Source organism: Cheilinus undulatus, linkage group 14, assembly GCF_018320785.1.
Source record: "Cheilinus undulatus linkage group 14, ASM1832078v1, whole genome shotgun sequence".
Taxonomy (NCBI): domain Eukaryota; kingdom Metazoa; phylum Chordata; class Actinopteri; order Labriformes; family Labridae; genus Cheilinus; species Cheilinus undulatus.
Genome location: NC_054878.1, coordinates 20,516,088 through 20,536,516, shown reverse-complemented (window position 1 = coordinate 20,536,516; position 20,429 = coordinate 20,516,088). Strand labels below are relative to the sequence as shown.

Sequence of the window (20,429 nt, the reverse complement as noted above, 5' to 3'; positions counted from 1 at the left end):
TCTGGTTAACATATCTGATCTGCATGTTTACAACTTTATAGGTGATAGATTGGCATTCAATTTTACAAATTTTCAAAATCAAAGCTGTTAAAAATAATATCACCTTGCCAGAGATGTTCACTCTGATGTGATGATTTAAAAATCAAATTACTGTTATGTGAAGAAGGAGTAGTGGCACAGTTTTAGCAACAGGACAAAAGCAACACTGTTAGTTTGAAGCTTTTCCAATTTGTTCGTAGCTGGAGGAATGGGCAAACAGCACTTTATTGGCTGTCTAATTGATTTCAGCTGGACTTTCTCCCTCTTTTCAATACTGTTAGGAAACATCTCTGCTGATGGGGTGCCAGTCAAACAAAGAGCAAAGAGATCACTACTTGTCCTGCTGCTAATCAATTTAGTCTCTCTAAGAGGCCATCAGCAGCACACACATACAAGCAGTGTATAAGTACACACACATGAGCTTTTCACTGAATGGTCCTGTCTTTGACTATAAATTCTTATCAAAAGCTCAAGCATTTAGCCGTCTTATCTGTTGGCGCTAGTGGTCCGACGCAGATTAAGGCAGTTGGTGAATTATCTTGTCAGAACGCTAATTTGATTCTTCCTGGGTAATTATGGGGAAGTGATGGCTGTGTTTAGGGATGGATGGCTTTCCTGCCAATCTCTCTGTCCTTTTAAGGTGCCGTCCAGAAGAGCTGTCAAGAAAAGATATGGTGGGAGTCTGGGATGGCTTCATTTTATGGCTCAATAACCCACTTCACTGGTCTTCGTTTCAGTCAGCTGTACAGGGAGCTCTCTGACTAAATGAATTAATTCTGTAGGAGTTAGCATGAGGATAATGTACATTTTTATTAGAACACAGTCTGGAATTGAATTAGCTGTGTTAACTTATCTACTTTTGCACTGTGTGTAGTCAGAGAAGAGAGTGAGTATGTGTGCTAAACCCAAGCTTTAAATGATTTTAACACCATTAGGATGTCATATATGAAAAAGAAGTGACATTTTTAAGAAATCATGGCTAAAGCAAGAGAGTTTTGTGACGCTAAAGCTAGCAGGTGAGGTGACAGTAAATACAGTAGCTATAAAAAGTATTTGATATTTGGCTTTTTGACCAAAAAAATTGCTCTCAAATGGCAAAGGGAAATATATCTACAAAGTAGTGTCAGATAAAAAATCTGATGTTGAATAAGTGATTGAATAAATATTCACCCTCTTAGAGTCAGTATTTGGTAGATGGACCTTTGACCCGGCCACTTCAGAAGATTCACCTTGTTGTCTTTAAACCATTTCTGTGTAGCTTTCGCTTTGTAAAATAAATCTACTGTCAAGTCGTAGTTCTCTTGCAGACTGAATAAGGTTGTCCTCCAGGATTTTTCTATATTTCCCTGCATTCATTTTACCTTTATGAGCCTTTCAGGGCCAGCTGCCGAGAAGCATCCCCACAGCATGATGCTGCCACCACCGTGCTTCACAGTGGGGATGGTGTGTTTGTGGTGATGTGCTGTTGGGTGTCTGCCATACATAGTATCTTGTCTGGTGACCGAAAAGCACCATTTTGGTCTCATCAGACCAAATAACTTTTTTTCCACTTGGCATGGAGTCTCCCACATGCCTTTTTGCAAGCTCTAGTCTAGATTTAATCTGAGTTTCTTGCAACAGTGGCTTTATTTTTGCCACTCTCCAATAAAGCTTTGACTGGTGAAGAACTCTGACAACAGTTGCTGTATACAGAGTCTCTCCCATCTCAGCTGCTGAAGCTTGTAACTCCTTCAGAGTAGTCATAGGTGTCCTGGTGGCCTCTCTCACTAGTCTGATTTTTCACGGTCACTCAGTTGGTGAGGACGGCCTAATCCGGGCAGATTTACACATGTGCCATGTTCCTTCCTTAACTGAAGTCTGGGGGATGCTCAGTGCTTTGGGATTTTTTTGTATCCATCCTCTGACTTAAACTTTTCAAGAACCTCTTCTTTGAGTTTCTTGAAGTGTTCTTTTGTATTCATGGTGTAATGGTAGGCATGAATACTGATTAACCAGTGACTGGACCTTCCAGACACAGGTGTCTCTATTCTACTACTCACTTTGGACACATTCACTGTACTCAGGTGAAATCTATTTCCTTAATAGTGAGACTACTAGCATCAGTTGACTGGAACTCTGTTAAATAAACTCAGCCACACATTTTTATATAATTGACATTACTCTATTTAAAATTGACATTTTTTTACATTACTTATTTTACCATTGATATCTATGCTAAGGATAGCCAAAATTTAAACCAGCAAACCAGGACTCTTAGTGTGCTACATGAAGCTGCATGTGCGTATCTATAGGCTAACACTAGCACCACAGGTAGCCTGTGGGTATGAATGAAGCTCTGTTTATTTGTTGAAGTGTACTTCCCTAAATAGAATGAAGAAAGGAGCAGGTACCCTTTTACTATTTGGAAAAGACTGATTTTGTCTTATAATAAAGGCTGGAAAGTCATGCCTAGCAGGCTTTGTAAGAAAATGCTGCATGCATTATATTGCCTGTAATGATAACCTATGCTTGTAGGCTATCGAGTGCAACAAAAAATTGAATAAGTCTTGGCATGCATTTACTTCAACTTTGAGATTCTTTTTGGTGTAAGACTACAGTTGTGTTTATGGTTGGCAGCAGTGAAAGTAGGCTATTTATGATCCAGCTGGTGATGCTACCCCGTCTGCTTGCTCTCATTGGTTGTTGTGGGTGCTCCATCGGAGGCTCTATGAACAAGAATTGTAAATGTCAAACATGTTTGATATTTATGATTTGGGATCTGGGAGGTTACGACGTGATTTGGAGAAGTAAAAAAAGAGTGCTGGCACCACACAGGAGGGTTATTCAGACAAACAGTCATTTGCAGCGAGGCTCCACTCAGGATACGCTCCCACAATCATCGGGGGAGGCAAATCTTGCCTCAAATCAGGCTTGAAATCCTGTAGTGTGTGGCCGGCCTTAACGCAGCTTAGTTTTGCCCTCATTTGATCAAATCAACTGCCCTCAAATATATATTTATTTTTGTATACTTACATTTTTTGACTATGGCTGTTACGAACTGCTGCCCCCCGTACAGTGATTTCTGCAGGAACATGTCAGGGAAATTCTACTTAAAAGAAATGCAAGCCACCAGAGTAGTATTATACAAGAAACCAAAGTGGCTGAGTAGACCATAGCATATACAATCAACTTTCATAGAGAGAACTGTAAAACTTAGGAATTTCTCAGAAAGAGAAATACAAAATGCTTAAGAGACCTGAAAAACTACAAAGAACAGGAAAGGCAGAGAGATGCTTTCATGGTCTCTGCAGGTGAGACGATGAATCAGCACAGAGTGCTGCAGCCCAAGAGTATTTTTAAGTTTGCCACACCTGGACCCAATCAGTGGCAATCAGCCTTACACACCTGGAACTGCACTGATTAACTCACACTTAGTGAGTTACCAGGCTGATCCTCCACACAAGATTCATGCTTAAAAAAGCACTAGATTTAAGAATGGGTCTGTACTATTGTGACATGAATATAAGACAACTCCTACCAATAAATACATGCAGCAAGGAGCGGCAGGATATGTCACTACATTCAGCACATGCTCTGCTAACATACGCCACACTAAAAATTATGTACCCACAGACAAATCTAATTATATGGTACTTTATTTAACGACTACTCACATACTACTTAATTTGAATTTAAATTTCTGTTTCCTGAGAACATTCATCCAGGGGCGTCCCTACAAGGAACTAACAGAGCATATGTTTGTGATTTGCCCGCACGAAGAGTGCATTATTGCCATTTAAGGTCAGTGAATAGTGAAAAGTTTTTTTTCTAGTAAAGATCTTTGTAGAAAGACAGTGTCTAAGTATGAATTTTTATCTTAAGCTTCGAAGCCTCCTTGCTTTAACCCTTTTAACTCATCTCTATCGTGTTTGTTAGTCCTCTGCTTTTGTCCTCACATGCTTTATGGGATTAGACAAGGGCAGCCGGCTGAGCCAAGGAGGAAAGTTACGAAATGATCGCACATCAGCTTCGTCACCTTCTGCGAGGACATTTACAAACAAACAGGTTAGCGACTGTAATGGAGTCTGAGGACGGCGGATCAATAGTGTTTTTGTTTAGTCCCACTGGAAGGTCAGGTCTAGTCAAACAGAGAGAGAAGCTTAATAGCTTCCCAAGGAGAGAAGAAGATGAGTGCAGGTATCAACAAAAACACACAAGCAAGCAGACATGCAATTATCCTATGCTCTTAATTCTCTTGTATCCTGTTTTCTGAAGTCTGCATCTTTAATTCTGTGAAATGTCTTCATGGTAAATTGTGCTTTACAGTTTTAGGATTCAGCGTTTACCACCCACACAGAGAGAGAAACTGATAATGACTAAAATAACATGAGTATCTAGGGAAAATGAGCTTGGAGCATTTGATTGGGAAACCGAATTGAGTTTCAATTATTGCCACTAATAGGTTGAGTGTTTTGTTTTGGAGATGCTGATAAATGTTTCTTTCTGCTCGGAGACATCTGCGCCACAGAGTGAAGAGTTAAGAAGCGGCTGCGATCCTTTTACACGAGTATGCAAATAAGGCTCCCCTGAAGTTATCTCCCGGCATACAAGTCATCATAATGGATGGAAATGAATGAGCTAATTATTGTGGAATGGTTTATATATATTTGCATGTATATGTCTGTTTGAGGGAGGTCGACAGATAGAGGGACAGAGAGGCAGAGATTTGGAGCTGAAGGTGTTGTTTATTTGGAAGGAAAACCTGCTTAGGGTACTAAAACTCTCCATGCAGCTAAGTCTAAGATGTTATCTATTTCTCCATGACACCACATTTCAATCATTTTGTCAAGGTTGTGCAGATAAAGCCTTAATGCTCCTAAACGTTTCCCTCTCAAGGGGATTCAAGGAAAAAATCCTTTCATTGACATATACTGTACATTATACACAAAGACCAAACAGGCTCTGATTCATCTCTTTAGTCCACATTATAGTCTTATTATATTTCAGTTTCCTGTTCCTCAGGGATCGCCCTAGCACACCTTTAATTTAATTACTTGCGTGAAAAGGAGAAAAGACGGATAAATCAATTATGAATGCTTGGGCAGGAGAAATGAAAGAACAGGTGTGTGTCCTTCAGCGCTTTTCCTGCAGTGATTGAAAGAGCCAAACTGTCTGCTGTCAAATTATAACTATTTTCAGGATTTTCTCTGCAGAAAGACATTGCTATGGGGAGTAATACATCCTCCAAAAGAGAATGTGTTCTGTCACGTTTGGAAAGCAAACCAGATTTCCCATAAGGCCTCCATAACGATGCTTTTGTTTCAATAATTACTCTATTGACACGGAGGCTTCTTGATTACACGCCCTTTGTCTTGATTTGCCTCCTGACCTTTCAAAGCATTTGTCTAAAGACTCTTTCTCTCACTGGCTTTGATGCCTTTGTCCCATGCTGTTAAGTGTTTTCTTCTTAATGCTTTTTGGTGCTGTACTGGACCTGAATTTATGCATTCTTATGCAAAACCATCACAGGTGCTGTGATGGTGTTTGATACTGCTGTTTGTCCATCATATAATTAAATTTTCCCTGTTGGATAGAAGGAAAGACATGACCAAAAAAGGACGCTGCAGTCATAATGTTCACAACTTATCCAGAATGGTGGTTGAAGCAGGGTCCAAGCTAAATGTAATGACAGTTTTGCTTCATACCAGTGCTACATATGAATCTGAGTATCAACATATAAAAGGACAAGGGCATAGAGGCAAACAGTAAAGAGTATGAAGCAGCTTCATTAAGTCCATGAAGGTTGCACCGGTCACTCACTGGTCTCATGATAAATGTTGTCACCCCCTCCCACTAGCTCTAGGGCTGTGTTTGAAACTGCATCGTTTTTAAAGATATATTTATGGTCGTTTTATAACCTGATACTCCAGATAGAGTCAAGTCCAAATATTTTTAATAAAGCACATTTAAGAAAAACATTCAGTGCCCATAAAAATATTCACCTCCTTGGATTTTTTACCCTTTTATTGATTTTATAAATGAAACATGGTCAATATAATTTCACTTTTTTGACACTTTTTTTTTTTAGAAAACAGAGTTCCACAAAGCTAGTTAATTACAACTAAAAGAACAGGTAAAATAAGTGACTGCATAGATATTCACCACCTTTAAAGTGATTGACCTAATTGAGTGTGGCATGTCGTCGTGGTTACATAGATGCAGAGCAAGGTATTGACATGTATTTTAGCGTATTAAATGACATAAATATATGAATTGTTACGCTTTATGCCACCCTCTACCTTTGGTTCACAAGTTGGTCTGCTTAGCTTTCACACCTCAAACAAACCGGATTTTCTGAGAAGACAGACCAGAATCTGTTTTAAAGTGGACCAAACAGCTCTGGTGTGAATGTGGTGTCCAATTTACAATGTAGAATGCTCAGAATTTCTAGTGTTTACTTTTTTACATAAAAGAAACATGAATCAGGAGCCCACTTGTCTCAGTGATCCACCTCCCCACAGTGAACTAAAATTCTTCAGTCTATCCATTGGTGTTTAAGTCATCACGTAACTCTCTGAGTACATGTATATGTGTATAGGTTATGTATTGTAGTGAAATGTTCATCAGTGCCAGTAGACTCAGACGTTTGTCTGTCATCATACTCCTTCAGTACATTTTTCATCAGCCCAAGGAACTCAGTACTGAAAGCAGGCACCATTGAAAGAACCTGTAGCATTGTGTTTCTGAATCAAATCTCAAAACCCGGCAGGTGACACTATCGGCAGTTGTATGTGTAGGCTATTCTGCTGTTTCCAAAGATCAACATCCACATTTACCATGTCAAAATTGGGCATCAAAGCCTCATACACAGAGTGGACTAAATCTTCTCATTTCAAAAATCCTCCAGAATTTCCATGTGTTTTCTTACAAACAGTCTAGCACCAGAAATGCTTCAGAAAAAAATCTCTAACCTCTGATAAAATCAGGAACAGAAGTTTGGCTTTTTGTGTCAGCTCAAACATAAGATTCTAGACATGTAAAGGATATATATTTTCAAAAAAGAATTGTACAGTGCCATGAAAAAGTATTTCCCCCCTTTCTGATTCCTGAGGTTTTTTTTTTTTTTGCATATTTATCACACTTAAATGTTTCTGATCATCAAACCAATTTAGCACAGCAGGTCCAAACTCGGCAGCACCGATCCAAAAATAGCTTGCACCGACAACTGAAGGTAACAAACCTATTACTAAGATTATAGGAATTATGGCAATGGGCGAATTTGCCAAAATGTTGAAGTATCCCTTTAAAGTAAATTCTTGATTCAACAAATCTGGCAGTAATCAGGGTGTGGCCAGTGAAATTGAACTCAGCTTTCCAAAAACTGTGGTTAATCACAGATAACTCATGATTTAACAAGGGGGTGCAATTAATTTTTTACATAGGGCCAGATAGGTTTGTATTTTTTTTTCCCTTAAAAGAATAAAATCATCATTAAAAACTGCATTTTCTGTTTACTTGGGTTGTCTTTGTGAGATATAAAAAAAGGTTTGATGATCCGAAACATTTAAGTGGGATAAATATGCAAAAAAGTCAGGAATCAGAAAGGGGACAAATACTTTTTCATGGCACTGTATATCACTGCAACAAACACAACCTGTCAAAATAAGTACTTATTATGAACAATGTTTACACACAGAAGAAGTAGTTATCCTGTCTGTTTTTATTGCTTATCACTATTTTCAGCAGTGTATGTGTTGCAGACCGAGCCATGGAAGGAACTTCTAGGCATGCATGGGTTCATAAGATAAGATAAAAATAATCCTTCATTGATCCTTAGAGGGGAAAGTCATTATTTGAAATAAGAATTACAAGAACATTTAAACTCAAAGACGAACAAATTAGCATATCTGGATAAGATGCATGCTGTAAACTGTATAAATATATAAGCATTTTGGAAGCATGAATGAGAACATTATTGATATATTTTTACCATTTGCATACTTGGCTCTACTGAGCGGCTTATTGGAATAAAACTTTAAACAGTAATATTTAATTTGGTAATAACATTTAAGATTGATCTGTCTGTTATCCATTTATGTTACATGTAACATTTCTCACTTTCTCCACTATTTCAAACTAGATATATAGAAACACAGACAATTTAGTGTAGCATGGCCATTTTTAGATATCAAATGTATAGTTATATACGTATATATATAACTGGAAAAAATAGTCAAGAACAAAAGTAAAGGGAAAAAACTTTGCCACACATGAGAGGATTTCCAACCTTTAAATGATTCTAAAAACATGGGAGACCACAGACATGAGGCCAAATTCAGACTGTTTTCATTTTATAATCCTCTGAGCACAAACACAACCAGACTGTGAGACCACTAAGACACACCTGCAACCTGGCATGATCATGTGACTTCAGAGAAATAACAAACATGTATGTCTGTTGATAGTGTCGGCTTGCTGTCCCTTCACATCGGGCTGCCATGGCATGCATCACAGGTGCAGCAAACATTAGAGTATAAACAAGGGAGAGAATCAGGATGAAATCCTGGCTGGCCTAAAGGTACAGTGGTGTTTATGCTTCTGACAGGTGAAAGTACGTATGATCTGCAGTGTTATGCTACGCGGTGCTCGTTATCATTGGTAGTTGTGGGTATTACGTCAGAGACATTGCAACCTAGAATCGTGAATATCAAACATGTTTGATATTTACATTTTGGGGTCTTAGAGGGTAATTTGGAGCAATACAATTGTGGTGACACCACAAACATGAGGCTCCACTTGGGATGCACCCCCACTCCCCCACGATCATGGGAGGAGGCATATCCGGCATCAAATTGGGCTTCAAATCCTGTAGTGTGTGTCCAGCCTTAGGTTGCTCCCAGAGCCCACTGATTTAATGGACTTTCCTGCAAGTCTAGCATTTGATATACCACCGTTGTTCTATTTTTCATTTTTATAGGTGAAAGCCCATGGTGTGTCTCAGGCTCCTATTTGAAGGACTTACTGAAAGTACCAACAGTAAAAACCCCATCTAGACTAATATTTTCCATCATGCTTTGCATTCTGTGTTTTCTTGTTTGGCTGCTCTGGCTCTGTTTACATGATTGTAATGCAAATGTGAAGTTATGAATAATACAGTGGGGTTTTTACGTTATATGGTACTAGGTATAGTGTATAGGTAAATAGGTGAGAGTAAGAATATATCCATAACACAGAAACATGAGCGTAGATGTCAGAACACTGTAACATTCAATAGGCTGATATACAGCCTGTGTTTGGTCTTTTTTTTCTTTTAACCTTATTCTGTTAAAGATTTTATCAGTCAGAGACATAATACTATAAAACTCACTATTTCATATTTGTAGACTTTTTTACTTTCTGAAAAACATGACGTTGCAATCAAACTTCATCTTCCAGTTCTTTTATATTAACCCTAATTTTCCAGCTGCTTTTCTGGTTCATGATCTCAGTGTCAGATGAGGTAATATCCCTCAGCTCCTCCAGTAGATTGTCTGTTTGCTCCAACAGGGACTTGTCTCAGAGTGTTTTACATTTACCCCAGGCCTTCACTTCCGTTAGCAGCACAAAACACACAGTAATAGAAAGCAGCCAGAAGGCTGGGCACCAGAACCAGCTGGCTCCCTTTTTAATGAAGAAAAGCTATGGCTTGACTCCAATGTCATCCTGGATTTCTCAGTGTTTCACTCTGTTTTGATTAGTAAGGGTGGGCATCCTTAAAAGGAAAAAAACCTGCACCACTTTTATCCACAGTTTGAGAAGTCAAAGGTTTAACATGAATTTAAGTCTTGCTTTGGTGTTCAGTTTTCCATTCAGTGCCTTTTTAAAATATTTTTATGCAGATGATGCTTTGATCTACCAGACATAATGTCTCAAAACCACCAATGTGAATTAAAGACTTTCAAGAAGCCCTGCAGCTCATTTCCAAAATGAATGCAAAGTTGACTATGGCCTCAGAGTTGGAGGTACAGAGCTGACCCTGATGAGGCCTCAGCACGTTCACACACACTACACATCAGCTCCATTATTGCTACAGTGAATGCCACAGAATAATGAAGGTCATTTACTCACCAGTACTTCTCTAAATGTGCTGCAATGCATTCACGACATTGTGTAAAAGGTATAATAAATTAAAGTCCTGTCACAGCAGCATAAATTGTTTACATCAGTGAATCTCATTAACTAGAAAATAAAGGATTAATTTGTGGTGGCATTCAGACTAAAATGGAAATTAGTTTTGGAGAAGACAATGGAGATGGAAAATAGAAAAAGTTACACAGCGAACGTCAAAGCCAGTTTAAAACTTTCCACTGCTGTTTAATTTCTGCTTCAGTGCTGATGTCTGTTCAGCTATAAATAAGAACAGCAAATCCAAGTAGACATCTCTCTTCCTAACCTGTTCTTCATAGGCGAGCAGGTTTATTCAACCAGTTAGATAGCCTGAGGAGAGACAGCACTAACGGCTCTGAAAACACATCAACAATGGGCTCTATACAAGAAAGAAACTCTTATTCATCCGCTGTTCACCTTTGTGTTTATAAACCAAGTGATTCACAACCGAATAAGATAAAAAATACCCAAACACATGAAAGCAGCCAAGCCTGGACCACTTACATGCTGATATCACTTATTAGCATATTCATAAAAGTTGGCCAGTAACTTAATTTAACATCATCTCATCCATTAATTCATCTGTTTCTGGTGAGTGTTATTTGTGCTGTAAAAAGTAAGTCTCACAGAGGCTTCAGTCACATGACTGGGGAGTCTTATCAACATCTGCCATAATCAATATCAGATACCCAATGTAAACTGAAAGAGGATAGATGAAATACACTCCCCTCCAAAAGTATTGGAATGGTGAGGCCAATCCCCCTGTTTTTGCTGCAGACTCTGTCAACCCCAAATGTTTTTAGTCTACAGCAAGAATAAACTTTTTGGGGGTACTTGTTTTGGTTTTATGGCATGCAGCTTGTGTAATGTTCACTCTCATTAGTTTTGTTTTAAGCTTGTGTGTTTTTATAAAACTTGGTTTTAGTCTCAGTGACAGAGTTTCTGTCAGAGCATTTTGAAGTTAAAGAATGACATTTGCCATACTGAAAAAATGTACAGCATGCCCCCACACCCACAGATGCCTTCAGTCAAATTACCAACACTCCAAATTATTCAAATGTACACTTTCAGACCACAGACAGTCACAATAAATTGCGTAAAAAATCAACACCAATACAGCTTAAACAGTAAAGAAATTAGCTTGTATGATTCTATAATTGTGTTTAGTTCTGTAAAAAATATTATTTTGACTGTCTTTATGTTCTATGAAAACTTCTTTTTTTTCATTTAAATACAACCCCGATTCCAATAAAGTTAGGACGCTGTATATAAAAACAGAATGCAATGATTGTCAAATCTCATTAACCCATATTTTATTCATAATAAAACATAAACAACAAAGTAGGGACAGTGCCATGTTTGCCATTGTGTAGCATCCTGTCTTCTTATAACAGTCTGTAAATGTCTGGGAAGTTAGGATACCAGTCGCTGTAGTTTTAGGGGAGGAATGTTGTCCCGTCCTTGTCTGATGTAGCATTCTAGTTGCTGAGGCACTGCCTGGGTCTTCTTTGCTGAAATTTTCAATTTATGAAGCAGCAAATGATTGCGATTGGTGAAGATACTAGACTGTAGGAAGGCCAGTTCAGCACTCATACTCTTCTACTGTGAAGCCATGCTGTTGTGATGGATGCAGTATGTGGTTTAGCATTGCCTTCCTGAAACCAAGGCCTTCTCTGAAAGAGACGTTGTCTGAATAGGAGCATATGTTGCTCTTAAACCTCCATCTACTTTTCAGCATCAGTAGTGCCTTTCCAGATGTGTAAGCAGCCCACGCCATAGGCACTAATGTAACCCCATACCATCAGAGATGCAGGCTTTTGAACTGTAGGCTGATAACAAGCTGGATGGTCCCTGTCCTCTGTATTCCACAGGACACGGCATCTGTGGTTTCCAAAACAAATTTCAAATATTGATTAATTTGACCACAGATCATTTTTCCATTTTGCCTTGGTCCATCTTAAATGAGCTTTAGCCTAGAGAAGGCAGGGGTGATTCTGCATTGTGTTCACATATGGCTTCTTCTTTGCATGATGCAGCTTTAAGTTGCATGTGTGGATGGCACAGCAAGGTGTGTTGACAGACAAATGATTTCTGGAAGTGTTCTGCAGTGCCATTTGATAAGCCCAGTGTCCAATATTGACGTTTGGCCTGTACCTTGCCCACAGAGCTTTTACAGATTCTCCGAATCATTTCAAGGATATTTTGTACTGTAGATGGTGGGTTATTCAAAGGCTTCACAATTTTATGTTAAACTTTTTGCCAACTTTTCATTTGAGAGACTCTGCCTGTCTAAAATGCTTCTTTTATACCCAGTCATGTTGCTAACCTGTTGTAAATAAACCTAACAAGTTGCAAGATGCTTCTTGAGCTGTTTTTCATTTGTACCATTTACTTTTCCAGCCTTTTGTTGCCCTGTACCTAGCTTTTTGAGATGTGTGGCTGCCATCAAATTCATAATGTAGGAATTTTTTTTTTAATGAAATGGTAAAATGCCTCAACATCTGATATGTTGTTCATGCTCTATTGTGAATAAAATCCAGGTTTATAAGATTGCAAAACATCGCAATCTGTTCATATTTACATTTTTCACAGCACCCCAGATTTTTTGGAATTGGGGTTTTAAATGAATAATAAGTACAGCCTGTTGCCTGCCCCTCGGTCCTCGTTGTGGGATCATCCATAGTCCGCTGTGTGCAAATTAACAGGTGCAGTACCTCCTGCCACCCAGGTGCACTTGTTGTTGATATTAAAAATGCCGTCTCTCTGCTCCTACATCACCACTCCTCTGTGTCCACTGTAGTGGCACATGTGGGATCAAATGATCTGCACCTTCAGCAGTCAGAGAAGCTAAAAAATGACTTTGTTCAGCTAGTTGACAGTGTTCTCAATGCAGGGAAACGGTGCGTAATTTCTGGATCGTTTCCCTCCCCCTGCTTTGGCGATGTTAAATTCTCCCGTCTAAGGCAACTTCACATCTGGCTAAAGGACTACTGCTGTAACAGAGGGATTCCCTATGTAGACAACTTGACATCCTTTTACACAAGAACTGATCTCTTTAAGCATGATCGACCCCACCCTAATTACACTGGTTCCCGTCTTTTATCATTGAACATTGAACTTACTCTGTGCTTTCTCAGCATGACAGTCCAAGCACAATTCTATAACACACTTTCCCACCGTATTCGACCTTTCCCATCAACTACAAATGCATCTGATTTTCCAAACCAATCACCTATTTCTGTCATCATTACTGCCAGAAAGCACACCACTTATCATTCAAAATCAGCCTCTGGCACCAATCTACATAATCTTAAACCTATAATCTTACACAACCTCCCTGCTGATCCCCCCAAAACCTCACAGATCACACTGAAAATGGCACTCTTAAATGTTAGATCTCTTTTAAACAAGTCTTTTCTTATTAATGACCTTATTTTAGATAAGGCTGATGGACCTGCAACACTGATTGAGGCCTCTCCACCAAATTATGAATTTTCATATTCTTTTAGACAGGGTAAAAGAGGAGGGGGGACAGCCACAATTCTTTTAGCACAGCATAGTTTTAAAAACATTTTATTTGATGAATATTTATCTTTTGAATACCATTCCTTTGTTTTTAGCAGTCCTCCCATACGATGTTTAACTGTATACAGACCACCAAAACATTGCACATATTTTCTTACAGAATTTTCAGAACTGCTCTCGTTTGTCCATTCAAAGTTTGAATCTTATTTTAGGTGGTTTTAATCTGCATGTAGACAATCAATCAGACTCTTTTAGCACAGAATTGTTAAACCTTCTTAACTGTATGAATTTTATCCAACATGTAACACAGCCCACCCACAACAGAGGTCACATTTTAGAGCTAGTCATTACCTATGGCCTGTCAATATTTGTGACCTCTGTTGTGGATGTGGGCTTGTCAGACCATTTCTATGTCTTTTTTAATGTAAATGATTTTAAGCAGCGGGAAATCCCAGTGCGTACTGTCAGGAGGCGCTATCTTACTGCTGAAGTGGCTGCAGATTTTATTGATCTTTTAACTGATATCCCCCCAGATGTTTTACCTTCCTCCTGTGATTTTATTGTAGAAAATTTTAACAGTAAACTTAAGTCAGCACTTGACACTGTGGCACCAATAAAAATCAAAAAAGTTTCAACAAACCCAAAGCCTCCCTGGAAAAACAAAAACATAACTAATCTGAAAAGAAACTGCAGAAAAGCAGAACAGAGGTGGCGAAAGGACAAGCTGCAGGTTAACTACGAACATTTTTCAAAATTAATTCACAACAATCAAAATAACCCCAAAAAACTTTTTTCAACCATAGACCGTTTAATCAACCCTGTTTTTAACCAACCTCAATAGTTTAGACTTATCATGTGATGACCTTGCAGTCCACTTCAGCAGTAGAATACATTTTATCAGATCAAACCTTTTACTTTTTCGACCTTTTTAATTTTTATCCTTCAGAATCTTTGCTTTTAAATGAGGAAACACTGGAGAGTTTTGTCCTGGTTGATGCTGAGATGCTTGAAAATTTTTTTAAACAACTCAAGCCAACTACCTGCCTTTTAGATCCCATCCCAGCATCCTTTTTTTAAAAACTTTTATGACATTTTTAAACATGATATTCTTACCATTTTAAATTACTCTCTTCAGACAGGCATATTCCCCTCTGCTTTTAAAACTTCTGTTATTAAACCTCTTCTGAAGATTAGAAACTTGGATGCATCAATACCTGACAATTACAGACCTGTATCCAATTTGCCATTTTTAAGTAATATTTTAGAAAAGATTATTTTAAACCAGTTAAATGATTTTATTAATTACAGAAATATTAAGGAAATTTATCAATCCGGTTTTAGAAAAAATCACAGTACAGAGACAGCTTTAGTTAAAATTGTTAATGACCTTAGGTCCAACATAGATAATAAAATACCATCTGTTTTAGTTTTATTGGACCTAAGTGTAGCTTTTGATACAGTCGACCACAAAATTCTTCTAAATAGACTCCGTAATTTTATTGGCATCTCTGTTTTTAACTGTTTGAATCCTATCTTAGCGACAGACAATTTTATGTGAACCTTGGGGATCACTCATCTAAATGTTTTGACATGAGGTGTGGTGTTCCCCAAGGTTCAATTGTAGGCCCTATTCTTTTTAATCTTTATATGTTACCTTTAGGGAATGTCATCAGGAGGCACAGCATCAATTTCCACAGCTATGCTGATGACACTCAACTTTATGTTGCCGTGTCTCCTGATGACACAAGGCCACTTGATGCCCTTTTTAACTATATTTTAGATATTAAATCATGGACGGCAGAGAACTTTTTACAGCTCAACCAGGACAAAACTCAGGTTTTAGTCATTGGCACAGGGGACAAGAGAGAGAAACTGGTCAGCAAACTCAAAGCATTATCTTTTAATCCATGTCAACAGGCTAAAAATTTAGGCGTTCTATTTGACCTAGAGCTGAATTTTGGACCACACATACGGGATATCACCAAGAAAGCATTTTATCATTTGAAAAACATAGCCCGAGTGTGACCGTTTCTCTCTCAAGCCAATGCAGAGACATTAATCCATGCTTTTATTACCTGTAGAACTGATTATTGTAACGCTCTTCCTTCTGGTTCCCCCCAAAAAGAATATTTCACATCTCCAGCTACTCCAAAACTCAGCTGCACAGATGCTGACAAAGACCAGAAAGAGAGATCTCATTACACCGATTTTAAAGTCTCTGCATTGGCTACCCGTCTCTTTTAGAATAGATTTTAAGGTTCTTTTACTGGTTTTTAAAGTTCTCAAGGGTCTTACTCCTTCTTATTTATCTGATTTGCTTTTACCTTATGTGCCCAGTAGAGCCCTCCGGTCTTCGGGAAGTTCTCTGTTAACAGTACCCAAAGTTAAAACTAAAACATACAGTGAGACATCTTTTTATTAGCATGGCCCCCGTCTATGGAACAGCTTACCTGAAGACCTGAGGGCTGCATCAAGTGTTAATGTTTTTAAAAGCAAACTCAAGACCTACCTTTTTAGTCTGGCCTTTAACTAAACTTTATATCATTGACTGAATTTTGTTTGAGTGTTTTAGTATTTATCACTCTCTAGATTTAACTGTCAGGATTGTCTTTTAGTATTTTATCCTTGGACCATAATCTACCATATTCTCTTTTATGTTTTATTGAGCCCTTTTGGTGCTCTTATTTTATTATCTTTTTGTTCTGTTTTCATTTTATTTTAATTTACTTTTTCTTAAATTTCATTTTATGTTACTTTGTTTTACGGTTTTAACCTAACCTGCAGTGTTTCCTCGTTTTGAATTTTAAGATGGCGTTTCCTCAGTGCGCACATTCCTGCTTTTACTGAATCCAGTGCTCATCATATAAAATGGACTTGGTAAATGGATTTGAGCTTGTATAGCTCTTTTGTAGTCGTCTGACTACTCAATGCACTTCATAACCTGCCACTGCTGTGTTTGGATTGCGGGGTGGGGAGGAGGGAACAGGGATGGGGTGGAGTAGAGTTGGGTATTCTTCTATCTATTCTATCTATTCTCCGTATTCTTTAGTGTGTAAAGCACTTTGTGCTACATTGTGGTGTATGAAAAGTGTTATACAAATAAAGACTGATTGATTGATTGATTGTAAGGGAAGTAATGAGGATTTCTTAGCTTTTGGCATTAGCCGTAAGTGGACACGTAAAGGTCGGCTCAGACTACAGCACCATAACACACTATGCACCAAAAATCTTGTCCTGTTTTTGCCGACTGACTGACCACACTACAAGAGTGATTCTGACCACTCATCGTATGACACTACTGTCCCAGGGCTGTGTGTGAGTAGCTGTCTTTTGCTTGTAAAAAAAAGAAAACAACAAACAAAAGACTAACACACCCTGCTGATCACATAACCTCCTTGGCGGAGGTAATTATGGATTGGATTATGAATTATGGATAACAATTATGGATGTGTTAAGGGGACAAAAATATGGACTGGCTACCGTTCAGATAGAACTTAAGGCATGCATGTAATGACATAAATAAAACGAAATGTACACATTAGTTCCCCTGCGGTAGAAAAAGGGATTCTTGTAAATGATGATGCAGAGATAAGGAGCAAATGCTCTCCTGTTGTTAGGTGTCAGGATTCATGTCGTTGGCATGAGGTTAGGGTGTCAAACTAGATGACGATGTCAGAACATCTCTGACATGCTAGTCGTGTTGAATCATGGTCATGGGGTGTCTTGGATGCATCGTTAATTATGTCAAGACCATTTGTCAATCTTGACGCTCAAAATTGGGCCAGAGTTTTGATGATGAGCTGCGATGTTGCAGTCGGGCCAAAATCTGGCTGAATTTGTGTAGTCTGAGCCAGCTGGAAATGTAGCATTATATGCCACCCCAATGTGCAATTTTACCCCAGAGGTTGTGGCTTGGTTCGGCTCCAGCAGGATGTTGTTTCAGAAGAATGGGAGTCAAAGCCAAACTAACACTGTGTCCAGTATCAAACAAAAGAGGGAAAGGATTAAGGACAAGCTTCTAAACGTTGTTGAGCATTTTGCTAACATATAGATGGCTATTCCAGAGCCACTTTTTGGCTTATACAACTCCAAATTCATGTTTATTCAAAAATAGTTTTCTGTTTCAAACTGCATACAGATGTTGATTGCTTTCAGCCATATCAGTAACCATATCAGTAACAACCTATCGATGAATTATCGACCAGACTCTGACAGGTTTAAGAGAGTACGAAGTGAGACTGTCCTCTTTTAGTGGGGTTTGTTATTACTCTGCGCTCAGATTGACTCTTGTGTTGTGAAGCTTGTGCAAGTGTGTGTCTGAGCCTCTTTGAAGCACAGACGAGTCTTAGGAGAGCCGTCAGAGGAGGAAAACAGCAGGGCAGAGAGCCACTAACTTCAGGAGCAGAGAGGGAAAACACGGTTCATCTGGTCTCTCTGGCTGATGGGCTCGACACTTTGGATGTTTTGATCTTTGTTTTCTCAGATGGCTCGCATGATTAAAGACAATAGAAAGTGTTTTATGAGTTTTGAGACATATCTATCCTAACATCTGCACGCTCCATGCAGAAAAAGACCTATTAAAGGGCAAAATGAATTATTTATCAGTTCAAGTCTGATGTTTAATTGAGAAAACAACTGCATGTTTAAGTTGTGTAATAAATGGAAAGTAATGCGGCTGTTTTAGGATTTGTAGTTACTCACTGTGTTGGAAACAAGTGTTAGTTAAGCACAGCACCACCGAGGATCTATATGTGCCAGTAGAGGGTTGTTAAAATGCACTATAACCTTAAATACACACTAACTGGGTCAGACTGGGGGGGGGGGGGGTTGTTGTCTGAAGAAAATAAGTAGAAAAACTCACAGCAACAAAAGCAATGAGGATACATGAAAAGGCTGCTTTTAATGAACTACATAGACTTTAAAGTGTTTAACTCTTACCTTTAAGCACAAGTCTTATCATGAACTCTTTTTAAAACATGATTTTATAACACAACTGGTTTACTCTGGCCTTTGTTTAAGAGGAATTATGATAAATCTGCTGTCCTACCATATCATTTATCATTCAGTGCTAGCAGATAAAATGGTAGTCACCTCTGCTCCTTGACATTTTCACACTAATTGTCTTTTTTTCAGTCTTGCCATGCTTGCTGAGATCTCCTGGGTGGCCCATCCTCCAACTGCATTTCCTCTTTCCCTTTAACGCAGTGACAGAAATAACAGACAGCTTCTGTAATTATGATTCTTTTGAAAAATGGGTCACTCTTTCTCTTGAGGTGCCTCTTAACTGTCTTTCTTCTTCTACTCTTCTCCTCACCAGACCACCAAGGCTGTGAACAAAGGTGACTTCCCACTGGCCAACATCGCCTCCCGAAGAGCCTTGTTCCTCGCCGCCCTCTCCATCACTATAGGCACCGGCGTGTATGTGGGAGTGGTGGTAGCTCTCATCGCCTACCTTTCGAAACCGGGACACATATAGCACTCTGCACCTTCCCCCTCGACACGCACCTCCGGGGAGCCCAGGAAGGAGAACAACTTCCTCTCTTGGGAACGGCTTTGCTCCTGCTGACTTCAAGGAAAGTTTTCTTTTTCTTTTCTTTTTTTTTTTTCGGGGATGTACAGTTCTCTCCTCCACCTTCCTTTTCTTTCCAGCTTTCTCTCCCTAAAGGCCTTTCTGTCAGCCAAGATTAGACACAGTGACTGGAGAGGGGTCAAGCTGTAGGGTGAGAAGACGGGGGATTAGGGATAGACAAAGCTCCTGTTGATACGGAAAGAGAGTTTACATAACGGAAGTAGTTGGAGTCCAGTTTGCATCTCATTAACTTTGGCTGGATTTTCATCATGACTCCCATGGAAGCACTGAAGAGAAAAGACTGAGAAAAAAACTCTTTAGTACTTGCTAAAAAGCAGAGGTTGTGGAAGGTTAGAAATCAACACACAATCACTCTCAAACCAACTCTTTGTTGTTGTTTTTTGCGCTCCAGTTGAAATCGTAGCCTCTCTGTGGAGTCCCATCTCCGCCTGTCACAGTTTGCCACACAGGACCGTCTTTAATAGACCGTGAGCTTACTGCATCAACTCCAAACACCGAGACTGCATTTGTCCCTGGGCTGACTGCCTCGCAACTTCTTAAATCATAACAAAGGACTGCTTTTATTTCCTGAGAAGATCCAAAAGAAATCCAGAAACTCCTGAGAGTAATTTAGATCAATGAAGAATAAAACTGCAAAAGAAAGGAACAATCAGATGCTGTTACCTTCTCTCTGAACAATATGCAGTGGCATGAATTTAAAGAAGGAGTCTCGGGCCTCAGCTTTCCCTCTGAGAAGGCGTCCATCCATCAAAGACATGCCCAGGAATCACAAAACCTGCTCATGCCTGATATGGTTTGCCTACGTCCATGCAAATGTGCTTTGTGTTTAATGTTTGTCTTGTTCCTTTCAGCCACCTCCATTTTCAAACATTAAAATGTTCATTTAAAGCCTTTGAAATAAAGCACAGAAGTGAGGAAGACGGATGGACATGAATGCCAGGGATAAAGTGTGCAGCATCCCACCTAAAAGCACTGCTTTTGAAGCGTCAACTGTTCACATACACTAAACAAACTCACATCTTAACAAGGGTATTTGCCTCATTTCTTGTCAGAAAAAATCTCATTACGCTTAAATTAAATTGAATATACAAAGCAAGTCCGGATCAACATCTCTAGAATATAAAGAGCAAATAAAGACGCCGGGATTGCT

At 39.0% G+C, this 20,429-nt stretch overlaps 1 protein-coding gene across 1 annotated transcript in view; it reads left to right on the top strand.

The window, feature by feature from the left end:
• syndig1l (synapse differentiation inducing 1-like) overlaps positions 1-19,165 on the top strand; it is a 69,524-nt gene extending 50,359 nt beyond the window's left edge. The window contains exon 3 of the mRNA XM_041805729.1: positions 19,007-19,165. Within this exon, the coding sequence (XP_041661663.1) occupies positions 19,007-19,165 (159 nt within the window). The remainder of the gene's footprint in view (positions 1-19,006) is intronic.
• The last annotated feature ends 1,264 nt before the right edge of the window (positions 19,166-20,429 follow it).